The 12007-nt window shown below is 42.1% G+C and overlaps 1 protein-coding gene and 1 pseudogene across 2 annotated transcripts in view; one reads left to right on the plus strand and one right to left on the minus strand.

The window, feature by feature from the left end:
- The window catches only part of UTP18 (UTP18 small subunit processome component), a 52367-nt gene that overhangs the window by 34405 nt on the left and 5955 nt on the right, over positions 1-12007 (minus strand). The window contains exons 2-4 of the mRNA XM_085863339.1: positions 10513-10639; positions 9996-10237; positions 9529-9644 (exon numbers count right to left, since the gene is read on the minus strand). Coding sequence (XP_085719465.1) covers positions 9529-9644; positions 9996-10229 — 350 coding nt within the window. The 5' untranslated portion in view covers positions 10230-10237; positions 10513-10639. The remainder of the gene's footprint in view (positions 1-9528; positions 9645-9995; positions 10238-10512; positions 10640-12007) is intronic.
- On the plus strand, positions 5801-9534 carry LOC147010136 (uncharacterized; annotated as a pseudogene). The gene is made up of 3 exons (XR_015053085.1): positions 5801-6977; positions 7066-7637; positions 7740-9534. The product of XR_015053085.1 is annotated as an uncharacterized LOC147010136 (transcript).

Here is a 12007-nt window from a genome sequence, read left to right on the forward strand (position 1 = left end):
ACATTATTAAAAACACCTCACTGCCACATTATTAAAAACACCTCACTGCCACATTATTAAAAACACCTCACTGCCACATTATTAAAAACACCTCACTGCCACATTATTAAAAACACCGCACTGCCACATTATTAAAAACACCGCACTGAGACATTATTAAAAATACCTCACTTCCACATTATTAAAAACACCTCACTGCCACATTATTAAAAACACCTCACTCCCACATTATTAAAAACACCGCACTGATACATGATTAAAAACACCTCACTGCGTCATTGTCCCTCACCTCACTGTGACAGACAGATGGACGACCGGCATCACATAATACACCATATATATATATATATATATATATATATATATATATATATATATATATATATATATATATATATATATATATATATATATATATATATATATATATATGTATATATATATATATATATATATATATATATATATGTATATATATATATATATATATATATATATATATATATGTATATATATATGTATATATATATATATATATATAAGCCTGGTGTTGGCTTAGTGGTTAGGGTGGCGGCTTGGGATCCCAGGGTCCTGAGTTCAAGCCCCGTTGGCTGCTGAATTAACACCAGGGGGTTGACTCAGCCTGTCATCCTTCCGAGGTCAGCGAAATGAGTACCAGTGTACTGGTCCCGGTGTATGCCCCGGTTAGAATAGGTGTACCATATCCCTGTGTGTCGTAAGAGGAGACCAGGGTTGGCGTCAGGATGGGCATCCGGCCATAAAACATTGCCTCAAGAAAAAGCCCAACCCCAGCAGGGAAAAATGGCTGTAAAAACGTGTATATATATATATATATATATATATATATATATATATATATATATATATATATATATATATATCAGGTGTATAAGAATTATATAATTTGTATATTCCTGGTTCCTTCATTTCTAAGAACATTTAAATTTTGAATTTGAAAAAGAGAGCTCCTTCATGGATTTTATATATATATATATATATATATATATATATATATATATATATATATATATATATATATATATATATATATATATATATATATATATATATATATATATATATATATATATATATATGGTCCCAAAAGTCACCTCAGGATTTCTAAATTAAATAACATTTCTATTTTATAATAATTTGTTTTTCTTTTCTTCTCAGAACTTCGATAAACATTTGGAAAATACCCATGGAAAAATTCACAACTGAACAAAGAACCAAAATCGTGGAATTTTATTTTAAATTTCATCGATAAATTATTCTCACCCAAAGAGTATACTGCCGACACTTCAATGCCAGAAAACCACCTTCAGGTTTCACGATTTGTCGGTTGATTCAACGTTTTCAGCAATATGGGTCAGTCAGTGACTTGCTTTACTTAGTAAGACCACGTTCAGTCCGTTCGCAGATTAATCGTGAACGTGTACTGGACAGTGTTCAAGAAGAACCAGGAACATCGATCCGCAGACGTTCTGACCAGTTGGGGATGTCTCGGATGTCACTGTATTACATACCAAGAAACGATTTGCACCTGTTCCCATACAAAGTGCAATTGGTGCAAAAGTTGAAACCGACTGATCATCGACAACGCTTAAATTACTGTCCAAATTTCGAGCTTGGTCAATGAAGAAAACGAATTTGTTCATAAACTGATTATGAGCGATGAAACTCATTTCTATTTCAATGGTTTTGTGAATAAGCAGAATTGTAGGTTCTAGGGATTAGAGAATCTGAGGGCTATTCATCAACGCGAGTTGCATCCTCTCAAATGCAGTCTAGTGTGGTGTAACGTCAGCAAGGATTATTAATCAGTGTCAGTCAGTAAATAAAGGTGAATGATGCCAGTATTTGTCAGTAAATAAAAATATTTACTGACTGGACAAAAGTGTCAAACTTCCAATGAAGACTATGTATCCTAATAAAGATTTTTCACTGAAGAGACAATCAAGATCGACTTTTAATTGTTAGCAAGAGGGCGTCAAAGATAATTAAATTGTGATGGGCGTGGCCGCTGCGAGATGCTCCATTGTAAAGGAACAAAATCGGAAATATGACGAAACCGCCCTCTTTGTGCTCCATTTCTCCCGGAGGAACAGAAGAATGGACAAATGGCGGCTGTAAGTAGTGTTTCAATTTTTCTCAATGATGAAATTGCATGTTTTTGAGGTTATTCGACCGACTGAAGAATGCAGGCGCCGGAAATATGCGAATCTAAGGGTATATGTGAAATTAATGACATTTCTGCAAGAATTTGGTTATTAATAAACAACAATGACATCGAGACAGCGAAGAGCTGAAGCTGGGTGTAGTTGTGGGGCAGATAACAGCAATTTTTGAGAGGAATCGTGCAAATGATGATACAAGCATCAAATTTGGCACATTTGTTCTCCAGGGGATTCAAATCAAATCTGCCTGATTAGCCATTTGAAAATCCAAATTTTGAAAAATAAAAATAAAAAACTTCAAAAAAGTCAAGATCACGAATCAATGTTGGATGCTGGCTGAGATTGGTGAATGTTTCAGAAACATCATCAAAGACGTTCTAAGTCTGCCATGCAGTTTTCTTCCCTTTACCGCGGAAGGCAGACACGACGTCACATCCAGTGAACGCATGGAAGTATGGGATCCCTCAAGCTTTCTCAGGCCCTATTGCAGAAACTAGCTCATGGACTGGAATCCATCGCTCCTTGGTTCCTTGGCCAAAGGCAATCCACATGTTCTCAAGACCTAGTTCCTGTAAAGGCCCGGTCACACCTTGACGTTTTAGCCAGCGATGGCAACGTATTAAAATGTATCTAAAACGCTGGCTTACGTTGAACTTTTGATGTTTTTTTTTAAAGATTCGGACGTATTCATAGCGACTTGGTCTTATGTATAACGCATTGGTAACAGACACAGAACGTTTCGTTGTGTTATAGATAACTTATACCAACGAATGCTGAACCTGTTGTCGGCCTACACAACCTCTGCCCAACGATAGTCTAACTTAGGCACAGCGCGTTGCACGCATCGCCGACGATGTCGTGACGTAGCCTATTAAAAGGCTGACGCACAACGATTCGAATCATAACTGCCGTAGAAATGGAAGTGTCAACATCGCGGTCACACCTTGGCGATCTTGCCAGCGTATGCCGACCTAAGAAAAATGTGTCTAAAACGTTGGGGCACGTCAAATACGGTATGAGTAAGTTTGGTATACGTGAGTAAAACGCTAAAGTACGCTATCATACGTCGTAGTAAGTAGAGTACGTCAAGAAATTTTAAACATGTTCAAAATTTTACGACGTACTCGGCGTATGACACACGTTGCGCATGCGATGGGGATAAGTTTTACACACGATATGTGGACGCTTACACACGTCCACAAAGGCTACTTATAAGCTACTCATAAGTCGAAACACGTCGCGGTAATGTCTTTTTTACGCGAAACTTATTTCTAACTTATGTTTGACGTGCTTTGAACCAATTATTTACGTAGTCCCAACACACATCGACGTATGTAGACGTATTCCAATGACGTCTTCCGGTCGACAAAAAAAAAAAAAATTAACGTGTTTCTAGGTTACAACTGCCATATAAAGATGTATTCCCAGCGGTTTTGGGAATTGGTATATGTAAATGCTGCTCATAAAAGGGGAACCCAACAGTGTTTTCGAGTCCTTTTTGAGTCGATGTCCATATCAGCAGTAACAGTATCAGTATCAGTATTAGTATTAGTAGTAGTAGTAGTTTGTTCATGTTGGCAGTAGTAGGTGAGTGTGAGGGGGAGGGTGTGGGTTATGATGGATCGTCCTTGCGTTTAACGATTTAAATGATAAACTCAACGATTTTAATGGCTGCATCTCCACTATTGAAAGTAGACGCTTGCGCTCAACAATTGGATTTTTTTTTTTACACTCAACGACTTTTAAACGGTACCACTCAGCTATTTTCATTGTTTTTTTTGTTTTTTGTTTTTTGATGCTGGGGTTTGGAAATTTGAAGCGTTTCTTCTGAACGTGTTAAAACGCTCAAACTCGACTATTTTAAATCGACACTGCCGATGGACAATTGGAATCATAGCCAAGCTAGACATCGAAGTGTGAACATCCTCGTCATGCCGAAGAAAAATTTGAAGAATGCTGCAAATAATTGTCCTGGCCGTGGCCGTGGACGCTGACGTAAGGACGATCCATTATACCGACGTCTTTCAGCCTATGAGTAACTTAAAAGTAACGTCTGTCGATGTGTGGCAACGATCGCGTAACGTGCCAACAACACGTTAATCATAGGTTAGAAATAAGTTTCGGGTACGCTAAACATTACCTCGGCGTGTCTCAACTTATGATTAACTTACAAGTAGCATGTGTTGACGTCTGTCAACGATCGCAGACCGTGAATACAACTTGTGGCCAGCGTAGCGGAACGTGTGAGTCATACGCCGGCATACGTCGTGAAATTTCAAGCATGAAAAAATTTGAGGACAACCAAAAAGTACAACGTTTAAAGCCAACGTACAACGACGTATGGCAGTGTTTTTCAGCGTGCTCTCAATGTTATCAAAACTTACCCATAACGTATTCAACGTGTGCCAGCGTTTTAGAAAAAAAAATTCAAAAATCGGCATACGTTGGCTAAAACGTCAAGGTGTGACCGGGCCTTAAGGATGGCAGTACAGATATTGCTGTGACTAGTACGTCCGTGTCATTAGCCTTAATGATAATGGACTTGCTACCATCCATCGTTGCATCCCTGGCGTGTACAAATATTCGAGTGTCAAGTTTCTTCATGACAACATGGAGACACAGCATCCAGTGACTTCCTTGTGTTGCTAATGGCATCTTCTCCTTTTGTGACAATGACTGTGCTTGTCGTCTGTGCTTCACACATCTTTTCTGCAAGGAAGTGAAACAGCTCAGTCTTGTTGCTGTCATCTCGAAGAAAGCTTCTCCAGTTACTTGGGGTCTTACTGGTTCCTGTCACTCTTCTTCTGATTCCTTGCCCCCTTTTCGACCTTGCCTCGGACTTCAGACTTGACTTCTTGTACAGATCAAACACTACGTCCACCCTCTCATACCTGGCACCATAGGATTCCACCTTTGGGATGATGTCTTCTTTTGCATAGTCATCAAATATCTTTAAAGTGCGTGGAGGTAGGGCATTGATAAGTGCTGAGCCATCAATGATGACTGCATCTCCCCTTGCTTCTCTGTCTGGGATGTTCACTTGCGCTTCAAGAATTTCAGCCAGCTTTGACTTCAAATTTTTTTGAAGTTTTTTTTATTTTTTTTTTTCAAATTTTTCAAAAATTTGGATTTTCAAATGGCCAATCGGGCAGATTTGATCAGAAGGCCCTGCAGAACAGAAATGCCAAATTTGATGCTTGTATCATAATTTGCATGATTTTTCTACTATCTACTACAATATAGTGAGTAGCGTGTAGGTAGGCCTTAAAGAAATTCTGTCCACCCAAGCAGTCTGGCGGTTTTGGATGGTTACTTCTGTGTGTTCTGTCGTGGTGGTTATGGTTCCTGTGGAGTATGGGTCCTCTCGATTGTGTTACAGCAATAGGTACAGTCAAAACCCTCTAATTCGACATTGCTCGGGTCAGGCCAAATATTGTTGAATTAGGGGGCTGTCAAATTATAGCAGTTCACATGAAGCCAAAAAAACTTTAGTTCCCTTCGGGCATTATATATATATATATATATATATATATATATATATATATATATATATATATATATATATATATATATATATATATATATGTCAAATTAGAGGGGGTGTTGAATGGATGTTGAATAATAGGGGTTTAGATGTCGAATTCGAGGGGGTGTCGAATTAGAGGGGTTTCACTGTAATAGGTAGTCAGCCTAGCATGAATGTTTGTGTGATGGAGGGTGTAACCTTAAACATGCCATGTGTTAATAAATTACACTGACTGTTTTATGAGCATAACAAGATCGTGAAAGGATGTGGCGGTGCAATTGCGCTGCTCCAAAACCCAGTCCTGCTGAGGCAATGGCTTCTGTCGGGACCCGAACAGTCGCGGATACTGATTGATTTTGAAGATGACCTCGGTATCAGTGGAGAAACATCATGTGATAATCATGATTCAGGATACTCCAGCCAAAAGACGTTCCATGGTCAAGTTCGTCGCTTGTACGATACTATTGTTGAAATGGGAAATCCTTTCATGGACCATTTCCCGGAGCTCGTCAATCTCAATCGATAATGTGCTTCACGTTTGACAGGAGAATGTATCCGTACACTAGAAGACACTGATAAATCCCATTTTGCAGCGTTCAGTCGCACGGTCCTTGATGACAGGACAGAGACAATTCACAAACGGATAAAACGGAATATTCTGCATTTGTTCAACTGCGGTAAGAAAACGGTGGCGAAAACGATGCTGAAGCTGATCGAGCTCCGAGAAGACGTTGCCTGATTCGGACAATTATGTGTCGCTACAAAACCGATCAGGAGACATGCAGGAGTTCTTCTCCCATGAAACGACTGATTATCCACCCTCACTTTCAGACCATGGTTCAATATACTTCACCAAGAAGTCGATGATGATTCTATGGAGACACCGAGAGTGTTCGACTGTAAAATCGTGGATGGAGCTGTGATAATTATCCATGCCCTTCCATGAATGTTGGCTAAAACGTTCGAAGAGTACTGCACAAAGGTGTTTGTTCCATACATACTGCAACAACTTGAAACATCTGCCAGACTGGACATTGTGTGGGACACATACATTCCCGATAGCTTGAAAGTGGCAATGAGACAATGGCGAGGAACTGGCAATAGAATAAAAGTGGGACACCAGACCAAACTTCCCAGCAAATGGGAGGAATTCCTCAAAGTGGACGAAAACAAACCGGAGCTATTTGACAATTTGAACGCAACAGTCGCCTGCATTACTCTACCACCGGGAAAAGAGCTAATCATGTCAGGTACGATATAATATTATCGTTGGCAAGACCTACCGCTGGTGAACTTAGAATTCCTTTCTCCATTCTATATCATTTGTTTACGTTCTAGGACAAAGAAGTGGCGAGACTCGAGATATTTACACCTGCGATCATGAGGAGGCTGACACGAGAGTTGTCATCCACGTCAAAGATGCGCTCGATCCCGGCCATCAAATCATCCAGATCAGAAGTGTTGATACCGACATTCTGGTAATCCTCATTGGAATGTATGGTCGGCTTGTTCATCAGCATCCAGATATGGTATTATGGGCTGCTTTCGGACTTGGTCACAATTTCTCATGTAACTCTGTTGGATCCATCTGCCACAAAATCAGTGATAAAGCGAAATCTTTACCGATATTTCACGCACTGAAAGGGTGTGATACAACGTCCGGTTTCCACTGGTCCAGCAAAACAAAGGCTTGGAAAACGTGGGATCGGTATCCGCATGTAAACTCCGCCTTCGCATACATCACGGAGCATCCGTTCTGTACGGTCGAGGTAACAGATGATCACTTTGCCACGCTTGAAGCCTTTGTCGTGCAAATGTATCAGAAGTGTGACATCTCAAAGGTGAACGACGCCAGAATTGCCGTGTTCAGGAAGCAACCAAGGCCATTAAACAGGTTACCACCGACACAGGTGTGAGAGACTGGTCACTTGATCAACATACCTTGCGGAATTTTCATTTTCATATGACCCAAGTTCATTTTCTACTGCTAAAGTACTGCTGGCATTTTTCAGAATTCGCTACTGCATCACGTGAGACGCGCCATATATCAAGCCAGCATATGGCTCACCAGCGATGTTCTGAAACGAACAGCCGTATTGCCCTCAGAGTTTGGATGGGTCAGACAAGAGGAATCCTGGCACCCGGTCTGGATGACGATACCAAAGGTTTCTCGTGCGTGCCGGGAGTTCATAAGGTGCTCCTGCAATAAGCCCTGCAAAAACTGCAAATGCGTGAAGGGCAGTCTTCACTGCACAAGTCTCTGCAAATGCATCTGTGTTGTGTAAAGGTAGGGGATTGTTTTCTACGTACGATCTCGCATCTGAAGCCATTAACCCTGAAGCGGTCAATTGTAGAACAGAATAATTTGCATATGCTATTTTTAACAGCAGTTATCTAATCTACCAGGTACAATGACGCAATCTTGTCAATTATTGGCTCCAATAACCGATTAAAGGGGGCTTTTATAATACAGTAGGAAAATATGAAAATTTCGTACTTCCTGCATAAATTATGCAAATAATTTGCATATGTAAATGTCATCAATAATTAGTAGAATTACAAAGCCCCCTTCCTTCAACTCTTCTATACAGCAAGAAGCTGTCAAACTAATTTTAGATCTTTTTAAATTGAACTTTAGATGCTATCTTGGTTTTCAAGGAAAAGCTACCTTTGACCTTTTACCTTGACCTTTAAGGTCACGATCTCGATTGTCTCTTCAGTGAAAATTATTTGTCTCGTCATATGCTACCTCCATGCCAAATTTGGTGCTTTTGTCCAGTAGGTAAATATCGGACCAAAAATTGTCCTTACATGACCGGACTACATCGGCCCTTATCTTGTTGAAAATGAGGATGGCAGTGCGACGACGGTTACAAGTGAGCAGTATCGAGCCATGTTCGAGAATTTTGTGCGTCCTTCAGTGAAGGATAGACCTGAGATGTGGTTTCAACAAGATGGAACCACTGCCCACACGGCACGAGCCACGGTGGAGCTTCTAAGGCAAATTTTTGGACACCGAATAATTTCGTGAAATTCAGAAATTTATTGGCCATCACGTTCTCCTGATTTGACGCCTCCCGATTATTTTCTTGGGGGTTACCGAAAGGAGCGTGTATACATCAATAAGCCCCATACAATTCAGCAGCTCAAGGATAACATCTGTGCAGAAATTTGAGGGCTGCAGCCAGAGTTATTGTCCGCTGTTATGGAAAATGCTGTCGAAAGAGCCAGTCTCTGCGAAGCCGAAAATGGAGGACATCTAAGCTGCATCATTTGTCATAAATAAAGCAAATTAATCTCCATTTTGTAAATTTTCTTTTGGTATTTAAATAATCATAAATTATTTTAAAAACAGAAATGTTATTTAACTTCTAAATCCCGAGGTGACTTTTGGGACACCCTGTATATAATCGCAGACCAGCGATGCTTTGAATTGCACGGCCTGTGCTCGGGGACTGGTCAGTATCGATGATCACAACACAAACGTCGGATGGGAACGCAAAACAGGCCCATGTTATCCCATCACTACATGATGGTTCAAATTCCAGACCCAGGAACTGGGATTTTAGACTCTACTCGGATTACAAATGTTAAACAATTAATTAATGACTGAAACATCATCAAGTCAGGATTTGTATGCAACAGGCGATCATAATATAATAATAATAATAATAATAATAATGTGCTATCTGGATGTATTATTATATTAATAATATTCCCCATTCATCACCAGGAGCCTTGAACGTGTTTCACATCAGGTGAGGAATCAAAACGAAATTTCCTGCAGAACCAGACACTTACTGCTCGTCTGCCTTGTCATCTTCGTCTTGCCACACGGGAACCCGGGCCTCAACACTCGCTTTTTCTTGGTCCTGATCATCGTCGGACGAGTCACTGTCGGACTCCAGCTGAGCAGCCTGTCCGATATGTGGCGGGTAGGGAAGGGAGGAACACAGGATTTCACTTCCATTCAGTCCCCCAATGTGTACACTGCACGTGGTGTTCGGAAATGCGGAGTTTACAACAACGAAATAAAACTCCAAAATCATGAGAAAAACAAGCAGGAAAAGCAAAACACACAAATACAAACGGTACTGTATGGTTGACCCTCCTGTCAACAAAACCAGAGGTTAATGGAGGGTGGGGTGAGATCATGAGTCATCGTAGAGGGGACAATGTGTCAACAAGCCTGCTAAGAATCCGGATGCAGCAGGCACTTTATCAATTCTCAACACCAACATCAAGATCAGCCAATGCAGAGTGCGTACCACGTCGTCCACAGTCCCAGTACATATCTCTTCCACGAGCTCGTCCTCCCGACCGAGTACCAGCTCCTCCAAACGGCGTTCCTGAAAACTTTTCTTCCTTTGCGCCAACCGTCGGAGGTTCAGTTTCCGTTGTTGCTCTTCCTGTTGCACAACCTTGTCTCTCTCCTTCCCCTCCTGCTGCAGAACCATCCCCTGCCGTCGTCTCTTCACTTGTGCCATCTTGTTTGGTGGCATCGTGCCGTCTGCCTCAAAATAACAATAAACAACAGTTCAGTATTCTGATCATTCATTTCTCAGTACACTCGCAATCAAAAAAAAGAGATATGAAAGACAAACAAAATGGAAAAGTTTCTGCATCCCTTCAACCCTCGAGTGGTTTTGTGGGTAATCATTGGATTACTTTCCCTGGTGTGGGGTCGAGTCCCACAGCTGCTCAATGGGAATTTCCACCTCTCCATGGATGCCAACCGCTAGCTGATTCGCCGTGCTGAACGTCAAGCAAGGAAGCAGCACGTACCATCTTTAAAGTCTTTGCTATTACTCAGACGAGGTTTGAACCACCAACCGACCAGACTCAGAGCAGACGTTCCAATGACACAGAGTGTGGTAAATAATGGAGATGATAGAGTGAATATGTGAAGTTGCTGTAAATAAACCACAAATACAAAGACAAAAGTTGAATCATCTAAGGACTGGGGGGAAAGTCGGGGTTGGGGAGTAAAGATGTAACTTACGAGTTTGTGGTTAAACATTGAAATTTGAGATTTTAATATTGTTACGGCTGTGGAAATTCGCAGAGCACCATATAGGTCCTAAGATCAGTTATATCGATAAGTCTGTGTTCAGATAGATTTCCCCACCCATGTTTAACGGGCAATTGTTCGTGTACCGGGCTGTGATCTTTGAGTTAGCCGTTTTTCTTTTACTATCGTTATTTTGGACCAACCGCTCACAACCACCACCTCCACCACCAACATCGCTCATCAACTGCTTCACAATAACCACCTCCACCACAAACACCTTCTCCACCACCGCCTTCACACAACCACCTTAACCACAAGCACCCAACCACACTACCCTCACGACCACCACAAACGCCAGCCACGCGACCATTACAACGACCACCATAACCACCACCCCGTTGCCACCTCAGCACGGTTGCGAGAAGCCTGGCATTCATCGGGGGAGAACGGACGACGGCCTCACCCATCGCCCCCAACGGAAAACACGTGCGGAAAAGATACCGGGAGGAAGAAAAAGAATGGAAAAGGCCCCGATTCGGCGAGGAAAACGCCCTGTTTCTGGAAGCTTCGCGCGCGTGCTGGAAGGGAGGGGGGGCGAGGCGCCGTGGATATAAAAGGGCGCGCGGAACGCGGGGTCTCGCTCTCTCTCTCTCTCTCTCTCTCTCTCTCTCTCTCTCTCTCTCTCTCTCTCTCTCTCTCTCTCTCTCTCTCTCTCTCTCTCTCTCTCTCTCTCTCTCTCTCTCTCTCTCTCTCTCTCTCTCTCTGAGTTGTCGGCTGCTCTCTCTCTCGGACGCTCTCCGAGTCGTCGGTTGTGGAGGTGTGTGGAAAGGAGAGGAGGGTGTCGTATCGGAGTGGTGGGCAGTAGGTGGAGCTGCGGTAGGGGCCTGGAGAGAGCGGAGCGCAGCGGAGCCAAGGCGCGTGGCCTGCCGAGCCGTTCCTTACCATGGGCCATGGAGACGGGACATCGCGGGTCGCCCCAGCGAGGTGAAGGTAGCCAGCTCGGTCTTGCGGAGCCTTTGCGGTCTACACGGCTCCGTGTTATAAAGACCCCAAGGAGGTCCAGTCTACCCCTCGTCTGTCCTGGGGTTTTTCTTTGCTTTTGAATGAACGTTGTGGCGCCATGTCTTCAAGTAGAACTTTTAAGTGTGTACATAATAAATAGACGGTGGTAGTTCTTTGTCTTGCTCGTGTTTTGTCCCTTACCCGCATTTGCTTTAAATAACTGCATAACTGCATGCGTGTTTTGCATTGATTGATACATGACTGCAT

The sequence above is a fragment of the Eptatretus burgeri genome, chromosome 17 (assembly GCF_056783735.1).
Source record: "Eptatretus burgeri isolate ZD-2024b chromosome 17, Ebu_testis_v1, whole genome shotgun sequence".
Classification (NCBI taxonomy): Eukaryota; Metazoa; Chordata; class Myxini; order Myxiniformes; family Myxinidae; genus Eptatretus; species Eptatretus burgeri.